The sequence below is a fragment of the Buteo buteo genome, chromosome 17 (genome assembly GCF_964188355.1).
Source record: "Buteo buteo chromosome 17, bButBut1.hap1.1, whole genome shotgun sequence".
NCBI classification, from domain to species: domain Eukaryota; kingdom Metazoa; phylum Chordata; class Aves; order Accipitriformes; family Accipitridae; genus Buteo; species Buteo buteo.
Window position 1 is genome coordinate 27967687 of NC_134187.1, and position 24515 is coordinate 27992201.

General features: G+C 69.9%; 4 protein-coding genes across 10 annotated transcripts; 2 read left to right on the top strand and 2 right to left on the bottom strand.

Moving 5' to 3' along the window:
* Positions 1-213: 213 nt before the first annotated feature.
* Positions 214-9646, top strand: ITGB7 (integrin subunit beta 7). The gene is given in 16 exon segments (XM_075049889.1): positions 214-299; positions 389-462; positions 2674-2875; positions 3086-3256; positions 3366-3607; positions 5179-5337; positions 5420-5515; positions 5601-5690; positions 5793-5933; positions 6306-6493; positions 6651-6865; positions 7488-7710; positions 8353-8447; positions 8450-8587; positions 9142-9302; positions 9402-9646. Coding segments are annotated over 16 exon segments (2325 nt in total). The 5' UTR covers positions 214-232; the 3' UTR covers positions 9465-9646.
* A 90-nt stretch (positions 9647-9736) lies between these two features.
* On the bottom strand, positions 9737-16594 carry ZNF740 (zinc finger protein 740). 6 transcript variants are annotated; one of them, XM_075049373.1, is made up of 8 exons: positions 16058-16199; positions 13742-13990; positions 12998-13129; positions 12615-12701; positions 12439-12510; positions 12181-12304; positions 11947-12065; positions 9737-11819 (listed from the first exon to the last, which is right to left on the bottom strand). In XM_075049373.1, exons 2-8 carry the CDS (start codon positions 13757-13759, stop codon positions 11730-11732), a joined length of 642 nt encoding a protein of 213 aa, XP_074905474.1. In that variant the 5' UTR covers positions 13760-13990; positions 16058-16199; the 3' UTR covers positions 9737-11729. The 6 variants fall into 6 exon arrangements, with proteins under 6 accessions (XP_074905474.1, XP_074905473.1, XP_074905476.1 ...); XM_075049372.1 differs by lacking the exon at positions 16058-16199 and adding an exon at positions 14953-15077; XM_075049375.1 differs by lacking the exon at positions 16058-16199 and adding an exon at positions 14953-15077 and having other exon boundaries at positions 13587-13990.
* CSAD (cysteine sulfinic acid decarboxylase) lies at positions 16219-19785 on the top strand. 2 transcript variants are annotated; one of them, XM_075049367.1, is made up of 14 exons: positions 16219-16408; positions 16504-16630; positions 17015-17105; positions 17236-17342; positions 17463-17578; positions 17687-17766; positions 17859-17913; positions 18049-18165; positions 18276-18343; positions 18474-18555; positions 18635-18834; positions 18913-18964; positions 19225-19314; positions 19431-19785. In XM_075049367.1, exons 1-14 carry the CDS (start codon positions 16283-16285, stop codon positions 19602-19604), a joined length of 1485 nt encoding a protein of 494 aa, XP_074905468.1. In that variant the 5' UTR covers positions 16219-16282; the 3' UTR covers positions 19605-19785. The 2 variants fall into 2 exon arrangements, with proteins under 2 accessions (XP_074905468.1, XP_074905469.1); XM_075049368.1 differs by having other exon boundaries at positions 18279-18343; positions 19431-19783.
* IGFBP6 (insulin like growth factor binding protein 6) lies at positions 19776-23888 on the bottom strand. The gene is made up of 3 exons (XM_075049855.1): positions 23582-23888; positions 22574-22693; positions 19776-20568 (listed from the first exon to the last, which is right to left on the bottom strand). Exons 1-3 carry the CDS (start codon positions 23886-23888, stop codon positions 19880-19882), a joined length of 1116 nt encoding a protein of 371 aa, XP_074905956.1. The 3' UTR covers positions 19776-19879.
* Positions 23889-24515: the final 627 nt, after the last annotated feature.

Below are 24515 nucleotides of genomic sequence, written 5' to 3' on the forward strand. Positions count from 1 at the left end.
CCAGTGGCCAGTGCACCCCTCGTACCGCCGACCCCCCCCCCCCCGGGGACCTCCCCCCCCCCCATACCCCCCCGGCCCCCCCCCCTAAGGTTACCCCTCCCCACCCCCGCCCGGGGGCAGGATGCGGCCCCGCCCCCCCCCCCGGGGAGCCGCCCCCCCCCCCCCCGGGGAGCCGCCCCCCCCCATGTCGTCCCGTCCCCCCCCCCGGCCGCCTCCCAGTAGCGCCGGGGCCATGGGGCGGCCGGGGGGGCTCCTGCTGCTGCCGCTGCTGCTGGCGGCCCCGGGGGGGGCCGGGGAAGGTAAAGGGGATTTTTTTTGGGGGGGGGGGGGGGGTCCCTTCCTCCACCCTAAGCACCCTGACCCCCCCCCCCCCCCCGGGTGTCCCCAGGGTCTTGCGAGCCGCAGGCGTCCTGCGAGGCGTGTGTCCGCTCCCACCCGCGATGCGCCTGGTGCGAGCACCCGGTGAGTGGGGGGGGGGACACCCCCCCCCCCCCGATCGACACCCACCCCCCCTCCTCACCCTGACCCCCCCCCCCACCTGCAGAGCTCAAGGTTTTGGGGGTTCCCCACCATACTGGGGGGCGTTGTGGCCCGGGGAGGGGGGGGGTCGTGGCTGGGGGGGGGGTCACAGTGTGGCTTTGGGGGGGTCGCGGGGTGGGGTGGGGGAGTGGGGTGCGCTGGGGGTCGCCTTGAGATGGGGGGTCCCCCTGAGATGTGGGGTGCCCGTGTCCCATGGGGGGGTTCCATGCGGTCCCCATTTCCCTGGGGGGGGGGTCGTGGCCGTGGGGGGGTCACAGTGTGGCTTTGGGGGGGTCGCAGGCTGGGGGAGTGGGGTGCGTGGGGGTCCCCCTGAGATGTGGGGTCCCCCCGAGATGTGGGGTGCCCGTGTCCCATGGGGGGGGTTCCATGCGGTCCCCATTTCCCGGGGGGGGGGTCGTGGCCGTGGGGGGGTCACAGTGTGGCTTTGGGGGACTCGCAGGGTGGGGGAGTGGGGTGGGTTGGGGTGCGTGGGGGTCCCCCTGAGATGTGGGGTCCCCCCGAGATGTGGGGTCCCCGTGTCCCATGGGGGGGGTTCCATGCGGTCCCCATTTCCCGTGGGGGGGGGGAATCACCGTGTCCTGGGGGGTCCCCACGAAGACCCCATGTCCGTGGGGGGGTCCCTGGGGTCCCCGTGGGGCTGCAGCATCCTGTTGCAGGAGGGGGGGGGCGGGGGGGGGCTGGTGTCCCTTTGGGTGGGGTGCCGGGGGGGGGGTGTCCCAGCCTGGGGGTCCCTGGGCCCCCCAAGTATCCCATGAGGGTGCCTATTGTCTCAGGGCCCCCCCCATGTGCTGTGGGGCCCGGTGGGTGCCAGGCCCCCCCCCTTCCCTTGCATGACCCCCCCCCCCGCCCCATCCCTGCGGTTTGTCACCAGGAAGCAGCAAAACCTCAGTGACAAACAGCCGGGGGGGGGGGGGGCCCCCCCTCAGCACCCGTCTGTCTCCCATGTCCCCTCGGGGGGCAGGGACATGGGGAGGCAGGGTGAGGGGTGCAGGGGAACGGGGGGTGCAGGGGGTGCAGAATGATGGGTGCAGGGGAACGTGGGGTGCAGGGGAAAGTGGGGTGCAGGGGGTGCAGAACGTGGGGTGCAGGGGAAGGTGGGGTGCAGGGGATACAGAATGAGGGGTGCAGGGGAACGTGGGGTGCAGGGGGTGCAGAATGATGGGTGCAGAGGAAAGTGGGGTGCAGGGGATGCAGAACGTGGGGTGCAGGGGAACAATGGGTGCAGGGAACATGGGGTGCAGGGGATGCAGAACAAGGGGTGCAGGGGAAAGTGGGGTGCAGGGGGTGCAGGGAACGTGGGGTGCAGGGGAAGATGGGGTGCAGGGGAAAGTGGGGTGCAGGGGGTGCAGGGGAACATGGGGTGCAGGGGAACGTGGGGTGCAGGGGAAGATGGGGTGCAGGGGTACGTGGGGTGCAGGGGATGCAGAACAAGGGGTGCAGGGGAAGGTGGGGTGCAGGGGATACAGAATGAGGGGTGCAGGGGAATGTGGGGTGCAGGGGGTGCAGAATGATGGGTGCAGAGGAAAGTGGGGTGCAGGGGATGCAGAACGTGGGGTGCAGGGGAACGATGGGTGCAGGGAACATGGGGTGCAGGGGATCCAGAACAAGGGGTGCAGGGGAACGTGGGGTGCAGGGGGTGCAGGGAACGTGGGGTGCAGGGGAAGATGGGGTGCAGGGGTACGTGGGGTGCAGGGGATGCAGAACAAGGGGTGCAGGGGAACGTGGGGTGCAGGGGGTGCAGGGAACGTGGGGTGTAGGGGAACGTGGGGTGCAGGGGATGCAGAATGTGGGGTGCAGGGGAACGTGGAGTGCAGGGGAATTTGGGGTGCAGGAGATGCAGAACGTGGAGTGCAGGGGAAGGTGGGGTGCAGGGGAATTTGGGGTGCAGGGGAACATGGGGTGCAGGGGGGGGGTGCCGGAGGGACACTGCAGAGGGACGGGGGGTGCAGGGAGGCGAGGTCCGGGGCGATGGGTGCTGGGGGGATGTGGGGCGCAGAGCGGTGGGCGCCAGGGAGGTGGGTGCCGGGGGGGGTGCAGGTGGCTGTGGGGTGGGGGGACACACACACGTGGAGCGGTGGGTGCGGGGGCAGGGTGGGGCAGGGGGTGCTGGCGCCGACCCCCCGTCTCCCACAGGATTTCACGCGGGGGGGGGAGGCCGAAGCCACCCGCTGCGCCCCACGGGAGACCCTGGAGCGAGCTGGGTGCCCCCCCGGCGCCGTGGTGGAGCCTCGCGGCGGCGTGAGGGTGCTGGAGGATGAGGAGTTGGGGGCCGGGGGGGGCCGGGGGGGGCCCACCCAGCTGCGGCCCCAGAGCATCCAGCTGCAACTCAGGCCGGGTGAGGAGGGGGGGGGAGAAGATGCAGAAAATGGGGGGGGGGGAGGAAGAGGATGGGGGGTGGGTTGGGGGGGGTGAAGAGGAAGGTGGAGGATGGGGGGGGGGACGGAGCGATGCTGGGTGCTGGTGGGATGCGGGGGGGAGCCGAGGGCTTGGTTTTGGGGGGGGGGGGGGGGTTGGCCACCGGCCCCCCCCCTGACCCCCCCCCCAGGGGAGGAGCAGAGTTTCCAGGTGCGGTTCCGGCGGGCACCCGGTCACCCCGTGGACCTCTACTACCTGATGGATCTCTCCTACTCCATGAGGGACGACCTGGAGAACGTCCGCAAGCTGGGCAGCGACCTCCTGGCCGCCCTGCGCAACGTCACCTCCTCCGTCCGCATCGGTGGGGACGCGCCGGCGGGATTTCGGGGTGCTCGGGTGCCCCCCCCCCCCCCGCCCCCCTCTTTTTTTTCCCCACGCTCCTGCGACGCCACCGCTTCGTCCTCCGCCAGGTTTCGGTTCTTTCGTGGACAAGACGGTGCTGCCCTACGTCAGCACGGTGCCCTCCAAACTGCGGAACCCCTGTCCCGAGCGGCAAGAACCTTGCGACCCCCCCGTCGCCTTCCGCCACGTCCTCTCCCTCACCCCCGACGCCGGGGAATTCGCCGAACGCGTCAGCCGCCAGCGCATCTCCGGCAACCTGGACGCACCCGAGGGCGGCTTCGACGCCATCGTGCAGGTGGCCGTCTGCGAGGTGGGCACGTGCGTGCGAGCGCGCGTGCAAGGGGAGCTGCCGGCCGACGCGCGAGCGTTTCTGCGGGCAAGCGCGCGCGCGCGAGCGCGGCTGCGGGCAAGAGCGGCTGCGAGGGGCCCTGCCTGAAACCGCGCTCGCTTGCAAGCGTTGCCCGCGCACGGGAGCGTGCGTGCAAGCGTTTCTGCGTGCAAGAGGGCGTGCGGGTCTGCGAGCGTGCCTGCGTGCAAGGGCGAGTGCGAGCGTGCCTGCCTGCAGGCGATCCTGCAATTGCGTCTGCCTGCAAGAGTGTGTGCAAGCGTGCATGCAAGCGTGCCTGCATGGGTGCCTGCAAGACCGTGTGCAAGTGTGCGTGCAAATGCGCTTGCCTGTGAAAGCGTGTGCAAGCGTGCGTGCAAGCGTGCCTGCCTGCAAGCGAGCCTGCATGCGTAGGTGCCTGCAGGAGCATGTGCAAGCGTGTGTGCAAGCATGCCTGCCTGCAAGCGAGCCTGCATGCGTGGGTGCCTGCAAGAGCATGTGCAAGTGTGCGTGCAAGCATGCCTGCCTGCAAGAGGATGTGCAAGTGTGCGTGCAAGCATGCCTGCAAGCATGCCTGCCTGCAAGAGGACGTGCAAGTGTGCTTGCCTGTGAAAGCATGTGCAAGAGCATGTGCAGGTGTGCCTGCCTGCCTGCAAGCGTGTGTGCGAGTGTTGCTGCATGCAAGTGCGCCTGCAAGAGCATGTGCAAGTGTGTGTGCAAGTGTTGCTGCGTGCAAAAGCACATGCAAGTGCGCCTGCAAGAGCATGTGCAAGCGTGCGTGCGTGCAAGCATGCATGCCTGCAAGTGAGCCTGCGTGCATGGGTGCCTGCAAGAGCATGTGCAAGCGTGCATGCAAGCATACCTGCCTGCCTGCGTGGGTGCCTGCAAGAGCGTGTGCAAGTGTGCGTGCAAATGCGCTTACCTGCAAAAGCGTGTGCAAGCGTGCGTGCAAGCATGCCTGCCTGCCTGCAAGCGAGCCTGCATGCGTGGGTGCCTGCAAGAGCATGCACAAGTGTGCGTGCAAGCATGCCTGCCTGCAAGAGGATGTGCAAGTGTGCTTGCCTGCAAAACCATGTGCAAGAGCATGTGCAGGTGTGCCTGCCTGCCTGCAAGTGTGTGTGCGAGTGTTGCTACATGCAAGTGCGCCTGCCAGAGCATGTGCAAGCGTGCGTGCGTGCATGCATGCATGCCTGCAAGCGAGCCTGCGTGCGTGCAAATGTGCCTGCCTGCAAGTGTGTGTGCAAGTGTTGCTGCACGCAAAAGCACATGCAAGTGCGCCTGCAAGAGCGTGTGCAAGCGTGCGTGCGTGCAAGCACGCATGCCTGCAAGCGAGCCTGCGTGCGTGGGTGCCTGCAAGAGCGTGTGCAAGTGTGTGTGTGCGCGCGCAAGCGTGCCCGCCTGCAAAACCCCCCGTAAGCGTGCGTGCAAGCACAACTGCCTGGAAACGTGGCTGCAAGCATGCCCGCGCGCAAAAACCCGCGCCAGCACGCGTGCCCGCGTCCAAGCTCGGCGTGCACCCTGTTGCGACCCCCCCCCCACCCCGTGCCCCCCCCCAGGAGCTCATCGGCTGGCGCCCCGTCACCCGCCTGCTGGTCTTCGCCTCCGACGACACCTTCCACACGGCGGGCGACGGCAAACTGGGGGGCATCGTCGTCCCCAGTGACACCCGCTGCCACCTCGATGCCAGCGGCGTCTACGCCAAAAGCCACCTCTATGTAGGTCCCCGGACACCGGGGGGGGGGGGGGCGGTGAGGTTGGAGGGGGACCCAGCACCCATGTCCCCCCCCCACCTCGCAGGACTACCCCTCGGTGGGCCACTTGGCCCAAGTGCTTTCGGCCGCCAACATCCAGCCCATCTTCGCCGTGACGGGTCCCACCGTGCCCGTCTACCAGGTGAGTGGGGAGGGGGCTGTCCCGCAATGGGGGGGGGTCCTGGGTGTTCCGTCCCCCCCCCCACCCTGACCCTGTGCCCACGCAGGAGCTGAGCCGCCTGATCCCCAAATCGGTGGTGGGGGAACTGCGGGAGGACTCCAGCAACGTGGTGCAGCTCATCGCTGACGCCTACAACGTGAGGGGGGGGGGCACACACGGGTGGGCTGGGTGCCCCCCCAGGGAGGGTCGGTGGGCGCTGACACCCACGGGTGTCGTTGTCCCGTCCCGTCCCCCCCAGAGCCTCTCGTCCACCGTGGAGCTGCAGCACTCGCCGCTCCCCCCCGGCATCAGCCTCAGCTACGAGTCCCACTGCGGGGGCCCCCCCGGCCCCCCCCGGCCCCACGGGGGGTTCTGCACCGGCGTCCGTGTCAACCAGGAGGTGGGGGGACATGGGGGGGGGGATATAGGGGGAGATGGGCACAGGCTTGGTGGGCATGGGGGGGACGTCGGCACAGGCACGGGGGAGGCATGGGGGGGGGCACAGGTTAGGGGGGGCACAGGTTGGGGGGGGACACGGCCCTGTGGGGCAGCGGGTAGGGCTGGGGGTGCTGGGCTGGGTCAGGTTGGGGTGGATGGGCCCCCCCCCATCCTGGGGGGGTGACAGGGCTGGGACGTGGGGGACCCGCAGGGGTGGCAGAGCCCCAGGGACTGATCCTGCACCCACCCGCGTGTCCCCCCGTCTGACCTGTCTGTGTGTCCTTCTCCATCCCCTTGTGCCGTGGGTGACCCCCACCCCCACCCCCCCCCCCAGGTGACCTTCACGGTGCGGGTGCAGGCGGGGGTCTGCCTGGGGTCCCCGCAGCGGGTGGGACTGCGGGTGCTGGGCTTCGCCGAGGAGCTGAGCCTGGAGCTGGACACCCTCTGCGGGTGCTCCTGCACCCACCGCCGGCCCCAGGACCCCCTCTGCCACGGCGGCACCCTCCTCTGCGGGGTCTGCAGGTACCCGGGGGTGGGGGGGGGGCAGGATGGGGAACTGGGGGGGTGGGCTGGGGGTCCAAGGGGGGGGGGGGGATGGAGGCAAAGCAGGGGGGTGCCCATGGGGCAAGGGGGGGGCTGACCATGGCTGATATCCCCCCCCCCCCCACTTTTGCCCCAGGTGCCCGGGGGGCCGTCGGGGCCGTCGGTGTGAGTGCGAGGGGGAGGCGGCGGAGGCGGCGGGGGGCTGCCGGCCCCCCAACAGCACGGGACCCCCTTGCAGCGGGAGAGGCCGGTGCGTCTGCGGCGCCTGCGAGTGCCCCCCCGGGCTCAGCGGGACCCTCTGCCAGTGCGACAACAGCGGCTGCGAGCGCCACGAGGGGCTGCCCTGCGGAGGTGGGGGGGGGGACACATGGGGGGGACACGGGGGCTACGCCTGTGCCCGTCCTGGGGGTGCCCATCCCTGGGGGGGGGGGGGCTGTCCCCATGGCATGTCCCCAAGGGTCCCATCCCTGTCACATGTCCCTGTCCCCAGGGGTCCCATCTCCATCGTGTGGCCCTGTCCCACGGGGGTCCTGTCCCCACGGGGGTCCCATCCCCATGGCGTGCTCCTGTCCCCATCACAAGTCCCTGTCCCCGTGGGGGGGTCCCGTCCCCATCAGGTGCCCTTGTCCCCACGGGTCCCCTCCCCACGAGGGTCCCGTCCCCATCATGTTCCCATCCCACTACGGGTGGTCCCGTCCCTGTCCCACGGGTCCTGTCCCCACGGGGGTCCCATCCCCATGGCGTGCTCCTGTCCCCATCACAAGTCCCTGTCCCCGTGGGGGGGTCCCGTCCCCTTCAGGTGCCCTTGTCCCCACGGGTCCCCTCCCCACGGGGGTCCCATCTCCATCATGTTCCCATCCCACTACGGGTGGTCCCGTCCCTGTCCCACGGGTCCCACGCGGGAGCGGGGTGTCCAGGGGACACCGCGGTGGCCGTTTGGGGGCCGCGTGACGCCAGCGCGGTGGGTGCCCAGGCCCGCAGCGGGGCGAGTGCGTGTGCGGGACGTGTCGATGCCACGAGGGCTTCGGGGGCAGCGGCTGCGGTTGCCCCCTGGGCCGGGGGGGCTGCCTGCAGGGGGGCCGGGAATGCAGCGGCCACGGGAGCTGCGTCTGCGGGAGCTGCGTCTGCCAGCCCGGCTACGTGGGACCCTTCTGCGCCCGCTGCCCCTCCTGCCGTACCCCCTGCCAGCGCCTCCGGTGAGCCCCCCCCCCGGCATGGGGACATGGGACAGGGACCGGGATTGGGATGGGGACACGGGACATGGGTGGGGACACGGGATGCGAGTGGGGACAGAGGTCATGGGGGGGCGGAATGGGGTGGCCAGGGGGGGTATGGGGACAGAGATTGGGATGGGGACACGGGTGGGGAGGGGACAGGGGCTGAGGGGATGGGGACAGGGACCGGGATTGGGATGGGGACATGGGACATGGGTGGGGACACGGGATGCGAGTGGGGACAGAGGTCATGGGGGCGCGGAATGGGGTGGCCAGGGGGGGTATGGGGACAGAGATTGGGATGGGGACACGGGTGGGGAGGGGACAGGGGCTGAGGGGATAGGGACAGGGACATGGGACGCAGCGAGGGACAGGGACCAGGATTGGGACACAGGACAAGGGTGGGGGAACGGGGACAGGGGGATGGGGGGCGTAGGGGGGGCTGAGGGGATGGGGACGAGGGGACGAGGACACGGGGACACGGGCGTGGAGGGGATGGGGTGGGGGCTGGCAGGGGATGGGACAGGGACGGTGCGGGACAGGGATGGAGCTGGCAGGGGACATGGGGACATGGGGACGGGGGGCCAAGGCCAGCACCCTGATGGGGGGGCCGGGGGTCCCCAGGGACTGCGCCGACTGCAGCGCCTTCGGGCTGGGGCCGCTGCGGGGGAACTGCAGCCGTGCCTGCGCCCACGTCACCACCCGGGTGCTGCCCGCGCCCCCCCGGACCCCCAAGCCTGGTGCCGGGAGAAGACCGAGGACGGCCGCGTCCTCCTCATCCTCATCGAGGGAGGGGGTGGCGAGGATGAGGATGAGGATGAGGACAGGGAGGTGACGCTGACCGTCTGGGTTGAGGAGGGTGAGTGCGGGGGCACCCCGGGGACCCCCATGCCCCCCCCAGGGATGCCGTGTCTCCACAGACCCTCCACCCGGGGGGTCCCTGCACCCTACGGGACCCCATGTCCTAAGGGACCCCCTGCCTGGGGGGGGGGGGGGTCCCCTGTCCTGAGGGACCCTGCACCCCAGAGGACACCCTGACCAAGGGGGGGGGGTCCCTGCACCCCCAATAAACCCTGCACCCCACCGGGCCCTACGCCTGGGGGGGGGGGTGTTTGCACCTATGGGACCCCCATGCCCCAAGGGCCCCATATACCTGGGGGGAGCGTCCTTGCACCCCCAGACACCCATGGCTGGGTGGTCGGGGAGGGGGGGGAACGGGACTCTTTGCACCCGCAGGACCCCATGGATGGGGGGGGGGGTTCCCTGCACCCATGCGGACCCTATGGGTGGGTGGTCCTCACCTTCATGGGACCCTGTGGGTGGGGGTCCTGGAGTCTGTGGGACCCTAGGGCTGGTTGGGGGGGGGGGTCCTCGCCGCCACAGCCCCCCCCCAGCCCTGCCCCTCTCCCCCAGCCGGGACGGAGGGCACGGCGGGGCTGGTGGCCGGACTGGTGGCCGGGACGGTGGCGCTGGGGCTGCTGGTGCTGGGGCTGTACCGCATCGCCACCGAGGTCTACGACCGGCGGGAATTCCGGCGCTTCCAGCGGGAACGCCAGCACGCCCGTTGGAACGAGGTGACCGTCCCCACCTACCCCGTCCTGTCCCCAAACTGGGACCACCACCCCCGGGTCAAGGCCCTGACCCCCCCCCAAATGCTGTTCCCCCCCCCACAGAACAACCCCCTCTACAGAAGTGCCACCACCACCACCGTCAACCCCAGTTACCGGCCAGGCTGAGGGGACAACCCGAAAACCACCCCGACCCCACTGTGTCCCCAGGGACACCCCCCCCCAGCCCCCCCCCCACCTTGCTGTGCTGGAAGACCCTCAATAAAAGGAGCCGCCGTGTCCCCCCCCCAACGCGTGACACTGTCACCTCCCTTTGCCAGTGGGGCCAGGTCCCCAAGGAGGGAGGTAAGTGGGTGCTGGGGAGGGGGGGGGGGGGCGACAGCTCCCAGCCAGATCCAGCCCCCCCCCCCCCCCCCAAGTCAAGAAGTGGAGCCTGGGTTAAAAAAGAAAAAACCCGACGAGTTTTTATTTAAATAAACCCTAAAGGCTGGGGCGGGGGGGACAGGGACCGACGCTGCGGGGGTGGGAGTTGGGGGGGGGGGGGACACGCTGGGGACGGCTTAGAAAAAAACTACAGTTTAAAAGTGACACAGGGTCAGCCCCGGGGCCGCACCCTGACACCCCCCCACCCCCCCCGCCCCGGGGCCGCACCCTGACCCCCCCCGCCCCCCCCTTCCCTTCCCCCATAGCAAAATAAATGTATTAAACCCAAAAAAAACAACAAAAAAACACCCCCCAAAAATGAAGCTGGGGGGGGGGGCGGGGGGCCCCTGTGCCCCCTCCCTGGGTTTGGGGGGGGGGGGGGGGCCGGGGGGGGTGTCTGGATGCGGCCGCTGCACTTTTGCCCTCACCGGTGCAGACGGTGAAACCTCGGTGCTGCCGGTTTCACTCCCGGATTTAGTCAGCCCCCCCCGGCTTTCCCACGCTGGGGCAGGGTCTGACCCCCCCCCCCCCCCCGAGCTCCCAAAAACCCGGCCTGGCCCTCCCACCCCCCCCAAATCCCAGAGACGCAAAAGGCCGATGGGGACAGAGTCAGGCGAGGGGGGGTCTCAGCTCCTGCCTGCAGCCCCCTGCCAGGAGCTGCCCCAGCCGAAGCTCTTCTTGCAGCGCAGCTGGGGGGGGGGGTCCCAAAATGGGGGGGAGTGGGGTCTCTCCTGTCCGTTGGGGTGTCCCGACGTGGTATCAACAGAGACGGCACAACCGCCCCCCCCGCAGCCGCATTCGGTACCGACCCCAGTTCCAGGCAGCGCCAGAAAGAGGAACAGGGCGCAAAAATGATGACTTTGGGGCAAGGGGGGGGAGCAGCAGCCAAATTCGGCCCCTTTGCCCCCCCCCCCAGCATGGAAGCGTTCGACGCGGGACGGCACAGCGTCCAGGACCTGCTTGCAGAGCAGTCTGTGCTTTGGGGGGGGTCGCAGGAGGGGCTGGGGGGGCAGCCAGGCACTGTCGGCGTCTCCAGGACTGTCCCCAAAGAGCCCGACTCTTCTCCGGCATCCCCGAAATGCGGCGTGGGGGCAAGCAGGGGTGACCCCCCCCTCCCCAGCAGGGAGGAGGGCTGGGAGCTGGGGGGGGGGGTCTCTCCACGGCCACTCCTTGCCCCCCCCCGAGGCTCCAGGGCTGTTCAGGTCAAGGGTCTTCCCCTCAGCATCGGGGTTTTCCAGCAAACGGCCCGTTTTTGGGTGAGGCTCCGTCTCACCTCAGCACCCCCCCCAGGTGCGTCACAGCCCCGGCCCCCCCACTGGAGCCGGGGGTGGAGGCGAGCAAAGGCAACGGCCCCAAAACGCGCGCGGAAAGGAGAAGAAAACAACAACAACAAAAAACCAATGAAGAAACTCAAAAGGAAAAGGGAAGCACCGCAGAGCTCGCCGCTGGGACGGCCCCCCCCTCCACAGCCGACAGCCGCTGCAGCCCCACCAACGCTTGTTTTTCCTCTTTTTTCTCAAAAAACAACAAAAAAAAAGGGGGTTAGACACGGTTCCTCCCTGCGAGACCCTCCTACCTGAGAGCCGAGCGCCTGCGCGAGCCCGTCCGGCGGCCGAAAGGAAGCGGTCGGGGCTGGAGGCGTCCCGGTTTTGCTCTGCTTTAGGCCGGCTTGGGGCTCCAAGCCTTTCCTGAGAGGGGGAGGGCGGGACTCGGGAATAAAACGGGGGGGGGGGAAATAAGAGGCAGGTTTAGAGGCAGCTGCCTGCGGTTTCTGCCGGTCGGGGGAAGGTTTTTCCAGATCATCTTCGAGTTACGGACAGCGCTGTCAGCTGAAAGTCCGGGCGAGCGGCCGGCTCTTCCCCGTCCCCGCCGCGGGGAGCTGGAACAGGGGCGAAAACCCAGGAGAAAGGGAGGAGGAGGAAGGAAGGGGGGGGGGGGGAGGAAGGAAAAACAACCACCCCCGGAGCTGCCGTCGGCGTTCCCGGCCGATGCCGGGGCTCAGCTCGGCTCCTAGAGCAGCAGCTGCGAGTCGGGGGTCTTGGTTTGGCAACCTTGGCACATTCGTTTGTGTCTCAGCAGCCGGTCTGTCCTGGAGAAGCTCTGTGGCAGAGGTTGGGGAGGGGGGCGGTTATGAGCCCTGGGGGGGGGGGTGTTCTCACCCCTCCAGCCCTGTCCGGATCCCTAGGGAGCGGATCCCGGCCGGATCCTGGCTCCCCTGGGGCGGTACCTGCATGCAGCGCTCGCACTGGTAGGGTTTCTCCCCGCTGTGGACGCGCTTGTGACGCTCCAGGTGATATTTCTGGATGAAGCGCATGTCGCACACGTCGCACTCGAAGGGCTTCTCGCCTGGAAGGAACCGGGGGGGGGGCCACGATACATAATTAGGGGGGAGCCGGGTGTTTAATTAAGGCAGCCCGGCGCTCGTTAGGGGGGTGGGAGGTGGGGTGTTGGCCGCCGTTACCGGTGTGGATGAGGATGTGTCTCTTGAGGTGGTAGCTGCTGCGGAAGGCGCCGAAGCAGTGCTCGCAGATGAAGTTTTTGGGGATCCTCAGCTGGAAGGAGCCGTTCTGCTCGATCACCACCACCTGCAGAGCAGAGAACCCCCGTCAGCGGGGGGGGGGGCAAATCCGCCCCCCAGAGCCCCCCCCCGGCCGTCCTGCGCCTGCCGGAGTTTGGGAAATCTTCCTCCTCCTCCTCCTCCTCCTCCACGGCGGCAAACCTGGCTGCCGAGGCGGGATCCTCTCCGGGAGGAGCGGCTGGGTCCCTCGGCGCCGGCCACCCGCTTGCGGCGCTGGCACGGGGAGGGAGGACTGGGTCAGTCGCGCCTGTTCCTGCCCCAGGACCCCCCCCCCCCCCCGCCCCTCCGTCCCGTGAAATCGGGGTCCCACGACCTGCCTTTTTAATGGATTTTTTCGGCTGCGAGGCCTCGGCTGTTTCCTCCTCTTTGCGACTGCGGGATTTCTCGCCGTCCTGACGGAGAGCCTCAAAAAAATCAGATTAGAGGAGGAGAAAATGATGTTAAAAAAGGAAAAAAAAAATCGAATTAAAGGCGGACAAAGCGGAATTAAAGGAGAAAGCAAAATTAAAGGAGGAGAAAGTCAAGTTAAAGGAGAAAATCAAATGGAAGGAGGGAAAAAACGAGCGAAAGGAGGGAAAAAACGAGCGAAAGGAGGGAAAATCCAAATGCAAGAAGGAAAAAGCAAACGAAAGGAGGAGAGAACGGAATTGCAGCGCCCGCCGTGCCCCCGAGCCCTCCCCGCAGCGGGGAGCGGCCGTACCAGCACGTCGGGGCTGCTCCCCCTCTCCCTGCTCTCGCCTTGTTTCGAGCTCTGTTTCGGCATCATCTTCTTGCTGGCCACCGTCGGCACCAGGCAGACGCCGGAGAGGCCCTCGCAGGCCAGGAGGCTCGCCTGCCGGGAGAGGGGGGAGAGGCGGCCCAGCTGCAGGCACCGCCGGGGCGAACCAACCCCCCCCGGCCCCTCAAACGAACCAAAACCAAAAACCAAACCCTTGCGAGGGGGACGGAGACCGGACGCCTTCGACCGAGCGATAAAATAAGAGGGGGAGGGGGGGGAGGCACGAGACCCCCCCCCCCCTCCCCAAACCCCCTTTTCGTGAGGCCCGCCGAGGACCTAACGGCTATCGGGAGAGTTCGGATGATCCCTGGAACGGCGGCCGGGAAAAGCTCTGCCGGCTCCGGAAAGGACCTGGGACGGGGAGGGTGACGGGGTGACGGGGGGGGGGGCCCGCGCCGGCACCCACCGCCCCAGCGGGGAGGGAGCTGCCGGGCCGAGCGCTCTCCCCCCCCTCCCCACGCTTCTCGGCTTCGGATCTTGGGGAACGGGTGGGAAAATTGGGGCTCATTACCTGAGCCATCTTGTGTCTGTCTGTCTGTCCTCGACAAACGGATTGTAACAATTCTTTAGCCTTAATTCTCGCCCAGGAAAAGAATTTTTTTAACGGTTAGAAAGGTGGGTTCAGTTAATCATTTTTTTTTTTTTTTTGCCGGGCTCGTCCAGTACCCTCCACTTTGCCGACATCTTTGCCCCGGCGCCGCGGGTGCGGTGAGGCGCTTCCTCCTCAACCCCGGGGGGGGCTGGCAGGGTTAGGCAGGGTTAGGCAGGACGGGCAGCTGCCTGTAACGCTTCTTAGAGAGGGGACATCTCCCCTCCCTTCCCCCCCCCGCCCCCCCCTGCCCGGGGTGGGAGCCGGCTCCCCGCGGGGACAACGCTGCTGCCGCTGCCGGTGCCGGTGCCGGTGCCGGTCTTCGCCTGCGGGGAGGGAGGGGATGGTTATGGGGGGGGAGGGCCCCCCCCGGGATGGGGGGGGGGGGCGACCGGCCCCAAGGTTTGGGGGGGGGGGGTGTCCCTGTCCCTGCTGAGCCCCAGCCAGACCCCCCCACAGGGTCGATTTGGGTGTGGGGGATAGGAGGTGGGGGGGTGGCTCTGGGGTGAGGGGGTGACACGGGTGGGGATGATGGCATGGGGGGGGCAGGGGGTGACACTGGGGGAGGGGGACCTTGGAGTGCGTGGGGGGTGTCCCAAGGTGGGGGTGAATGACCATGAGGATGCACGGGGGGGTCCTGGGGGTGTGCGTGACCCTGGAGTGTGCAGGGGGGGGTGTCCTAGGGTGAGGTGACATGGGGATAGGGGGATCCTGGGGGGCTGACCCTGTGTGACAAGGGTGCTGGTGTCCCAGGGCGGGGTGACATGTCGGGGGCTGGGGATGATCCCGGTGGGGGTCACCCTGTGCGTGTGTGAGGGGTGTGCCAAGGCGGGGGGTCCCAGGGCGGGGGGGGGGGGTGGTCCCGGGGAGGGGGATTGTGATCCTGTGTCAGGGGCGGGATGACACCGGGGCTCCCGGGGCGGGCACCGGGGGAGGGGGGGGGGATCACACAGTGGGGGGAGGGGGGGTGTCACACCGGGGGCAGAGGGGTGACCCCGCGGGGGGAGGGGCCGCCCCTCCCGGTAGGGGCGTACCGCGCCTGCGGGCTGGGCCCGCCCGGCCATTTCCCCCCCACCCCCTCCCGCCGCCCCCCCCCGCTTCCCCCTCCCCCCCTCCCCGGTGCCGCCCGGGAGGGGCGGGGCTGAAGCGGCGGCGGCGGCCGGGCCCGGTGAGACGCGCGGGCGGCCCCCGCTAGGCCGGGCCGGGCCGTGAGCCCGATACCGCCCGTCCTCCCTTTCTCCCTCCCTCCCGGGGAGCTCCGTGCCGGCGGGAAGGAGCGGGTCCGTACCTGCCGCGGCCCCTCCGCGCTCCGCTCCGCGCCGCCCGCCGCACCGACAAGTTTACAAACAGCCGCGGCCCCAGCGCCCCCCCCCTTCCTCGGCCGCCGCCGCCGACCCGGAACCGGAAACACCCGCCCTCCCCCTGCCACCGCCGCGCCAGCGCTTCCGGCGGGGGAGCGGCAGGAAGTGTGTGGGGAGGGGGAAGGGCCGTGCGCACCGCCGCGCATGCGCGACGCCGCGCCGTGACGCCGCCGCCTGCGACGCCATCTTAGGGTCGGGGCTGTTGCCGGGGTAACGCGGGACGGCGCGGCCTGGTCCGGCGGTGGGCCCGGGTCCGGGTCCGGGCCTGAGCCCCCCCCCCCTCCGCTGACCGCCCTGGTTGCCCCGGGGGGAACCGCCTGTACGTTATTGCTCCCCTGCCTCCCCCCTGGGATAGGCCCTGCCCCCCCTCGTTGCCCCTGGGGGGAGTTTTTACACACACAGCCCCCCCCCGCCCCCCCACGACCCCCTTGGGGGGACCCCCATCCCCCTGTGACTCCCTCGGGGGGGTTGGTCCCCTCCTTCCTGTCCCCCCCCACCTCACTGGCCCCCTAGGGCAGCTCCTGTCCCTCCCCGTGGCTTGAGGCCGTGGCCGGGGGGGCTTGGGGGGGGCAAATAGGGTCTCCCCATCCTCCCTCACTGCTGGGGACAGGCCTGTCCCTGGCTGGGGGCTCCCGGTGGCCCCGTGTCCCCTCCCGGCTGGGCAGCCCTGGCACTGGGGCCGGTGGCAGCGCTGGGTTCCCCCCCCCACAAAGGGCGAAAGCCACGTCCCTGTCCCCCTGCCTCCCGCTGACTGCCTGGTGCTCTCGGTGACGACCCCAGGCCCGGCGGGGTGCACGGGCACGGGGTGGGGGGGGACATCGGGGATGGCTGCTCTCTGCTAACTGTGCTTCCCTCCCCTCTCCCCTCAGCGCCCTGGAGGCACCGTCCCCGCTGCTCCACCCTGCCTGCATGCCGCCTGGCTCCCAGAGCCCCACTGGGATGGGGGCACTACTTTGGGGAAGCCCCCCCCCCCCCCCCCCCGCCCCGGCCCCCCAGGTGCGTCTTTAAGAGCCGCTCTTCGCCACCGCGTACTTTGTCCCTTGTCCCTCTGCGACGACGTGGCCGAGAGGATAATCCCTGCCTGCACGAGGTGAGGGCGAGCCGGGAGCACCTCATCCTGGCACGCTTCCTGGCCGGCACGCTCCGCCGATCCCCACGCAGGGTGGGAAGGCTGGGGGGTCCCTCCCGGCCCGTGGTGGGGGGTGACGGCCGTCCCGTGGCTGCCCCGCTGTGGATGAGGTGGCCAGGACCGGCGTGATGGCGGAGAGCAGCTGGCTGGAGCGTCCCGGCTTGGATAAAGCAGCCGGGGAGGAATTCCTGCGGGAAGCCTTCCAGGTCCTGCTGGATGAAGCCGTGCGGAAGGGGACGGATGTGACCGAAAAGGTGGGTGAGACCCAGAGGCCCCCAGCGAGGTGGTGGGGACGGAGCGGGGGTCCCTGCCTGACCGGGGCCGAATCCTGTTCCCCCCTTCCCCGCAGGTCTGTGACTGGAAGGAGCCCCAGGAGCTGCGGGAGCTGCTGGACCTGGAGCTGCGGAGCAGCGGGGAGCTGCCGGAGCGGCTACTGGAGCGCTGCCGGGACGTCATCCGCTACAGCGTCAAAACCTGTGAGCCCCGCTGCTCCCGGTTCAGCCCACTCCTCCCAGTTCAGCCCCTCTGCTCCCCAGTTCAGCCCCAGCTGCTCCCCATTCAGCCCCTCTGCTCCCCGGTTCAGCCCCAGCTGCTCCCAGTGGTCCCAGTCTGGCAAGGCTGCCTCCCCACCCCAGACAGATGCTGTCCTGGGCTCATGGGTCCCGCATGGTCCCACTCGTGTCCCCGTCCCACACACGGCTCCAGAGGTGGCCCTGCTCCCGCGGGTGACAGTCGCCCTCTTGTGGCAGTGTCCCTAGGGCATGAGTCCCCACGGTGACAGGGATCCCATGAGGAAGGGGTCAAGGGGGTGGCTCCTGTCCCCCTGCCCCTGACGCTGCCCCCGTCTCACCCCCACCCAGGTCACCCTCGCTTCTTCAACCAGCTCTTCTCTGGCCTGGACCACCACGCACTGGCAGGTCGCCTGATCACCGAGGCCCTCAACACCAGCCAGTACGTGCCCGAAAATGGGGGGGGGGGGCTGGCCCTAAGCAGGGGTATTTTGGGGTGCTGAGGTTTTGGGGAGCCTGGAAGAGGTGGGGGGGAGTGGTGCCACCCCCACGGGTGTCATGCCCCCCTGTAGATACACCTACGAGATCGCCCCCGTGTTCGTGCTGATGGAGGAGGTGGTGCTGGCCAAGCTGCGGGAGCTGGTGGGCTGGAGCAGTGGCGACGGCATCTTCTGCCCAGGTACCCAGATCCCTCCCGGTCCCGCCTGTGGCTTGTCCCTGTCCCCGTCCCCACCTGTGACCCTGGTGGTGGCTCAGCACCGTCCCCAGCTGTGACGCGGGTGTCCCTGTCCCCTGGCAGGAGGCTCCATCTCCAACATGTATGCCATGAACGTGGCCCGGTTCCACCGCTTCCCAGAGAGCCGGCAGAAGGGCAGCTGGGCTCTGCCGCGCCTGGCCCTCTTCACCTCCCGGGAGGTGCGGAGCAGGGTCTGCCAGCCCCGGGGCGGGGAGACGGGAAGGGGATGGGGTTTGGGACCAGCCCCCCCCTCCCCCAAATCTGACCCCCATCTTCTCCCCGCTCAGAGCCACTACTCCATCCAGAAAGGAGCTGCTTTCCTGGGCATCGGCACCGACAACGTCCACCTGGTCAGCACCGATGAGAGGTGAGTGCCGGAGCTGATCCCAGCTGGGCTCTGCCAGCCCTGCTTCCCCAGCCCGTCCCTGCTTCCATTTTGTTTCTCTCCCCATCCCTCAGGGGGAAGATGATCCCTGAGGAGCTGGAGAAGGAGATCCAGAGGGCGAAAGCTGAGGTGAGGCGGGGTGGGGGACAGAGGGGAGCGTCCGTGGGGTGCTGGGTCCAGTGCTGGGGCAGAGCCGTCCGTGAAAGAGCCTGCCCCATCCCACCAGCCCCTGCCCCATCCCACCGTCCCCTTGTCCGCCCACAGGGCGCCAAGCCTTTCTTCGTCTGTGCCACCTGCGGCACCACCGTCCTGGGCGCCTTCGACCCGCTGGACGGCATCGCCGACGTCTGCCAGCGCCACGGCCTCTGGTTCCACGTGGATGTGAGTAACAGGGGGAAATATCTGGGGCTGAAGGGGGGACACATGCACGTGCCCCCTTGGGACCCCCTCTTCCTGCCGGCGCCAGCTCTGACACCCCTCTCCCTGCCCAGCAGGCAGCCTGGGGCGGCAGCGCCCTGCTCTCCGGCAAACACCGGCACCTCCTGACTGGCATCGAGAGGTGAGTGACCCTCTCCGACTCTGAGCTCCCCACAAAACAGGCTCAAAACTCCCCGTTTAAGGACTTGGGGACCCCCCTCTCCCCACGCTGGGGGCTCGCTGTCCCCCCTCAAAACTCTCCTCTCCCGCAGGGCTGACTCTGTGGCCTGGAACCCCCACAAGATGCTGACAGTGGGTTTGCAATGTTCGGCCTTCCTGCTCCGCGACACCTCTGTAAGTCCCACAGCCCCTTCCCCTCTGTGGGTCTGCCCCACACCACGCCGGTTGGGGGGCTGACCGCCGTCTCCCCCAGGGCCTCCTCCAGCGCTGCCACGGCGCCGGCGCCACGTACCTCTTCCAACCCGATAAATTTTACGACGTCACCTACGACACGGGGGACAAGACCCTGCAGTGCGGCCGCCGGGTGGACTGCCTCAAGCTCTGGCTCCTCTGGAAAGCCGCCGGGACCGAGGGGCTGGCGCGCCGCGTCGAGCGGGCCTTCGCCTACACCCGGTGAGCGCTGGAGTGGGGGGACACACACCGGGCCCCCCCCCCCCAATCCTGGGGCTTCACGCTCTCCTTCCTCCCTAGGTACCTGGCCGAGGAGGTGAAGAGGAGGGACGGCTTCCAGCTGGTGCTGGAGGTACGGCTCATCGCCTGGGCTCTGCCGTGTGCCGAACCGCAGCCCGGGGGGGTGTTTTACGTTGTTTCTCCCCCCTTAATAACACCCTAAGGCATTGCCAAGCCCTGGCGAGAGGAGCCACCTGCCCTGAGCTCTGTCCTGAGGTTTAAATCCCCGGGGCAGTCCCAAAATGGGGATCGGGGGCAAACTGGTGCCCCCCACCAGGGTCTGGGTTTCCGTGAAGGACCGTGATCCCTTTCCTCCTCCTCTTCCTCCCACAGCCAGAGTTCATCAACCTCTGCTTCTGGTTCGTGCCCCCCAGCCTGCGGGGCAGGGAGGGCTCCCCGGATTACTGGCCGAGGTTGGGGAAGGTGAGCACAGGAGCCGGCCGTTCTGCCCCACCAAAAAAACCCCCCACCCCCTCCCAAATTCCACCATCCCCCCCCAACTGCAGCCCCACGGTGACGGGGTCTCCCCCACGGCACAGGTGGCTCCCGCCATCAAGGAGCGGATGATGAGGAAGGGGTCCATGATGGTGGGCTACCAGCCCCACGGCGCCAGGGTCAACTTCTTCCGCCAGATCGTCACCAACCCCGCCGTCACCAAGGACGACTTGGATTTCTTCCTGGATGAGATCGAGAGGCTGGGACAGGATTTGTGAGGACCCCAGGGGGGCCCCCTTAGACCCCTTACCCTCTGCCCAGAGACCCCCCCCTAGCCCTGAGGAAGAGGAGCAGAGCCCAGCGTTCCTCCCGGCTCCTGCGTCCCACCTTAAATTCGGAATAAAGGCGGGCAGGGCTCGGCGCCCGACCCCAAGAACATCCCACACAGGTGGAATAAAAACATTTTTACTGTTCCCTCTTCAGTATTAAAACCCCGCAAAAAAGGGCGGCGGGGGGTTGGGTGGGCAGGAAGCAGGCAGCCCCCCCGCCTCCCTCAGTCCCCCTGGAAGCTCTGGAGGAGGTCGAGCACCTCGGGGTCCAGGCTGGCGGGGGCCAGGCAGGCGTAGAGGCGCGGGGCCGTGGCTTCCTGCTTCTCCCGCCGCCGCCACTCCCGCAGCATCTCGAAGCTCTGCATGACGACGTTGCGGGGGTTATCCTCCCGAATCTGGTCCAGGCGGCTCCTCTCCAGCCCCAGGTACCCGATTCCCACCTCCTGCCACTCTTTGCCCAGTTTTTGGGCGATCTGGATCAGATCCTTCTCCGTCAAGCGCCGGGGACGCAGGGAGAGAGGGGAGGACGCGGCCGGCAGCGAGACGGGCTGACGTCCCGCATCCTCCTCCCCGCGTCCCGACGGAGCCGAGGGGCCGCCGGCCTCCCCCTTCTCCCCGGGTTCCTCGTTCTCCTCCGCGCCGGGGAGCTGGTGGAGGCGGATGAGGTCGTGGCGGTGGATCTGCCGGAGGAGGTCGGCGGTGATGCGCAGGGCCTGCCCGGGGAAGCGCTGGAGCAGGAGGCTGCAGAGGTCGGGGCGGGTGGCGGGGCGCAGTTCGGCCAGGGGCAGCCGCTCCTCCAGCAGGTACTTGAGGGTCCGGAACTGCTCCTCCGTCAGCGCCCGCTGCAGCGCCAGCAGCGTCTCCCGCTCGCCCCGAGACATGGCGCCTCGGGGGGCTCCGTCAGCCCCGCCGCCTGCCGGGGGGCCGGGTCAGCCCCCTGCCCCACAGCCTGCCGTGGGGCTGGGTCACTCTGCTGTCCCTGGTGCCCCCCAGCCTGTTGTGAGGCCGGGTCAGCCTGGTGCCCCCCAGCCTGCCGTGGGGCCGGGTCAGCCTGGTGCCCCCCAGCCTGCCGCGGGGCTGGGTCAGCCTGGTGCCCCCCAGCCTGCCATGGGACCAGGTCACCCTGGTGCCCCCCGCCCCAGCCTTCCCGGTGCTTGGGTCACCCTGATGCCACCCCATACTCCCACCCAGCCATGGTGCCGGGTCACCCTGCTGTCCTCATAGCCCCCCAGCCTGCCGTGGGGCTGGGTCAGCCCCGTGCCCCACAGGTTGGCTGTGGGGCTGGGTCACCCTGCTGTCCCCAGTGCCCCCCAGCCTGCCGTGGGACCAGGTCACCCCGGTGCCCCCCCCCCCCCAACCTGCCCGGTGCCCGGCTCACCCTGATGCCATCCCACAGCCCCCAACCCACCGCGGGGCCCGCTGTCCCCCCAGCCCACCACGGCGCCGGATCCCCCCGACCCCCCACCCCCCCCGGGTGCCCACCATCGGCCCGGCCCCCCCCCCCCCCCCCGGTGCCGCCACCCGCGTCCCCCCGCAGCCCCTCACCGCGCTCCGCGCCGCTCCCGTGCGGGGCGTGGCCTCCGGCTTCCCGCCAGGGCGGTGGGCGGGGCGGGGCCGGGGCAATTGACGCGTGATTTAGGGAGGGGGCGTGGTTTGGGTCGGCCCGGGGTGGGGGCGTGGCTGAGGGGTGGGGCGTGGCTTGGGGCGGTGAGGGGCGTGGCTTGGGGCAGTTTCAGGGTGTAGGGACAGCTCTTGGGGGGGGGGATTGGGGCAGTTCTGGGGGTCCTGGGGGCAGTTTCAGGGTGCAGGGGCAGCGAGGGGGTGGGGGGCAGCGAGGGGGCAAAGCTGGGACAAGCCGGGGGGGTCCGTGCACCCCGAAAGTGCGGGAAGGAGGGAGCTGAGCCCACTTTTGGGGTGTCCCCCCCTCGAGACAGAGACAGCGGGAGCCCCCTTCCCCACGTCACGCTGTATTTGGGGGTCCCAGCCCCGGGCCCCCTCAGGTGGGGGGGCAGCGGGGGGCTCCCCCCTGCCCCTCGGTGCCCGCCAGCGGGTGCCCCCTCCGGTCCACGCACCAGCACTGCCCGCGCTTCAGCCCCTGGGAGGCCCGGCACTGCGGGGGGGGCGGGAATTGGGGTGAGGGGGGGGCCCCCCCCGACCCCCCGGGAGGTCTTGGGGGGGCTCTGCCCTCCGAAGCACCCAGCAAGGGGAAACTGAGGCCCCAGATGCTGCTGCCCGCTGGGCGTCGTGGGCTGGGGAAACTGAGGCACTGGGGGGGATGGGCGTGGACACTCTACCCACCCGGACCCCCCCACCCAGGGGAAACTGAGGCACGGGGGGGGCGGGATATTGGGGTCCCCTGTGCTCTACTCCCCTCGACATAGGGAAACTGAGGCACGGGGGACCCCCCCCCCCCAAAACTCGGCTTCATGGTCTGGGGAAACTGAGTCACGGGAGGGGGCGGGATATTGGGGTCCCCTGTGCTCTACTGCCCCCGACACGGGGAAACTGAGGCACGGGGGGATGGGTGTGGACACTCTACCCCCCCCGGACCCCCCACCCAGGGGAAACTGAGCTTCATGGTCTGGGGAAACTGAGGCACGCGGGGGGGATATTGGGGTCCCCTGTGCTCTGCTTCCCCCGACACAGGGAAACTGAGGCACGGGGGGACCCCAGGATGGTCTACTCCCCCAGCCCCCCCCCCACCCTGGGGAAACTGAGGCACGGGAGGTGGTGGTGGGAAGTCGAGACATTAGCGTACCCCCCCCCACTCCCCCCCAACATGGGGAAACTGAGGCACGGGGGTGTGTGTGCGTGTCCTTGAATGCTCTCCCTCCCCCCCAGCCCACCCCACGCGGGGAAACTGAGGCACGGCAGCTCCTACTTCTTCCTCTGCCGACCCCCCCCGTGCCCCCCCCCACCTGCTTGGGGCGGTAGAAGCCGCGGGTGTCGCAGTTGGGGAGGAAGATGGCGGAGGCGGTGCGGTACAGCCCGGCCCGCAGCTCCTGCAGGACGGCGGCCAAATGCCCCCGGCACGGAGCCTGCGGGGGGGGGGGGGGGCGTGGGGGGGGGTCACGGAGGTGGGGCGGGGGGAAGGTCTCACCCCCGGCCCCCCTCCACCCCGGTAGCGACCCCCCCCCCCCCCCCCAGCACCCACCGTTTCCAGCTCCTCCTTGCCGTCAGCCGGGGGGGGCGGCGTGGGGGGGGACCCCTCCTGAGGGCTGTCCCCTGTGGGGGGGGGGGGTCAGGACTCAGTGGGTGCCCCCCCCCCAAAAAAATCCCCCCCCTTGCAATCCCGCCCGCCGCCACTGAGAGGGGCCCCTACGGGCCCCTCCCGCCCCCCCCCCGGGATTTGGGGGTCCCCCCCCCGGGATTTGGGGGTCCCCCCTCTCTTCCCAGCACCCCCCCCATATGGGGGTCCCACGCCCCAGGGATATGGGAGCCCCCCTCTCCTAGTGTCCCCCCCCGCAGGATATGGGGGTCCCCCCCCGCAGGATATGGGGGTCCCCCCCCTTTCCAGCCCCCCCCGCAGGATATGGGGGTTCCCCCCCTCATTTCTACCCCCCCCCCACGTCGGACCCCCCCGTTCCCGCGGGTGGGGGTCCCCCAACCCCCGCCCCCAACGTATACCGGGATTCGCCCCCCCCACCCCCCCCCGTATACCGGGATCCCCCGGGATTCGTGTGTGTCCCCCCCCCAGCTCCCTCCCGCACCCCGGGGGTGACACCGGGTGAAGCTCCGCGACCCCCCCCCGGTGCCCAGGACCCCCCCCCCGGTGCCCCCCCCCCAGTCCCGGTTGGCGTCCACCGCCTGCTCCCCGGGGGTGCCCCGGTGTCCCCATCGCTCCCGAACAGCCCCCCCCCCCCCCGCACCGACCCCGTGGGGGGGGGGGGGGTGTCTCCCGGTGTCGTCCCCCCCCCCGCTCTCACCTGCGGGGGCTCCGGTACCGGCGGGGCGGGCACGGAGGGGGCGGCAGAGCCCGGTGCCCCGGAGGAGAGCGCGGAGCGGGGCGCGTTCCCCGGGCCGGGGGATGCACCGGAGCCCCCGGGCACAGCCCGGTGTGTAAACCCCGCACGGTTCCCCGGGACCGCGGGGGGAGGAGACCGTCGCCGGTCCCGGGACCGTTCCCGGCACCGTTCCCGGGACCGGTCCCTCCGTTTCCTCACCGCCGTTACCGGCAACCGGAGCCGCCTCCGTCAGCAGCACCAGCAGCATCAGCCGGTAGCCCGCCCGCATGGCGGCACCGGCACCGGGACCGGGACCGGGACCGGGACCGGGACCGGGACCGCACCGGGACCGCACCGGAGCGGTCCCCGCCGCCTCCCGCTCTGCCCGCGCCCGGCCCCGCCGCCGTCCTTAAGTAACGGCGTCCGCCCCCCCCAACCCCCCCCGGGCCGCCCCGCCAGGTGCCCCCGGCCCCGGGATGGGGGGGGGGCCGGACACCGGGGGGGGGGGACACGCCGGGGGGGGGGGGGGGCACCGGGCTCGGGGTTCACGGGGGGGGACCGGTCCCCGGGCAGCAAGCCCCCCCCCCCCCCCCCAGCATCACCCAGCCCCCCCCCCCACCCGGGACCCCCCTGCCGCCCCCGAGTCCATCGCCCGGTGGCCCCCAGCGCTCCCAGTACAGCCCAGTCCCCCCCGCAGGGCACGCTCAGCGCCCTCAGCGCGACGCCCCGGAGCCCGGCCCCGGTGGCCCCAGTACGGAGCCCAGGGCGGTGCCCCAGTGGCCCCAGTGCCCCCCAGGGCCATGTCCCAGTCCCCCCCCCAGTCTCCCCAGTTGCCCTCAGTGCAAACCCCAGTCGTCCCCCCCCCGAGTCTCCCCAGTCCCCCCCAGTCTCCCCAGTGCACACCCCAGTCCCCCCA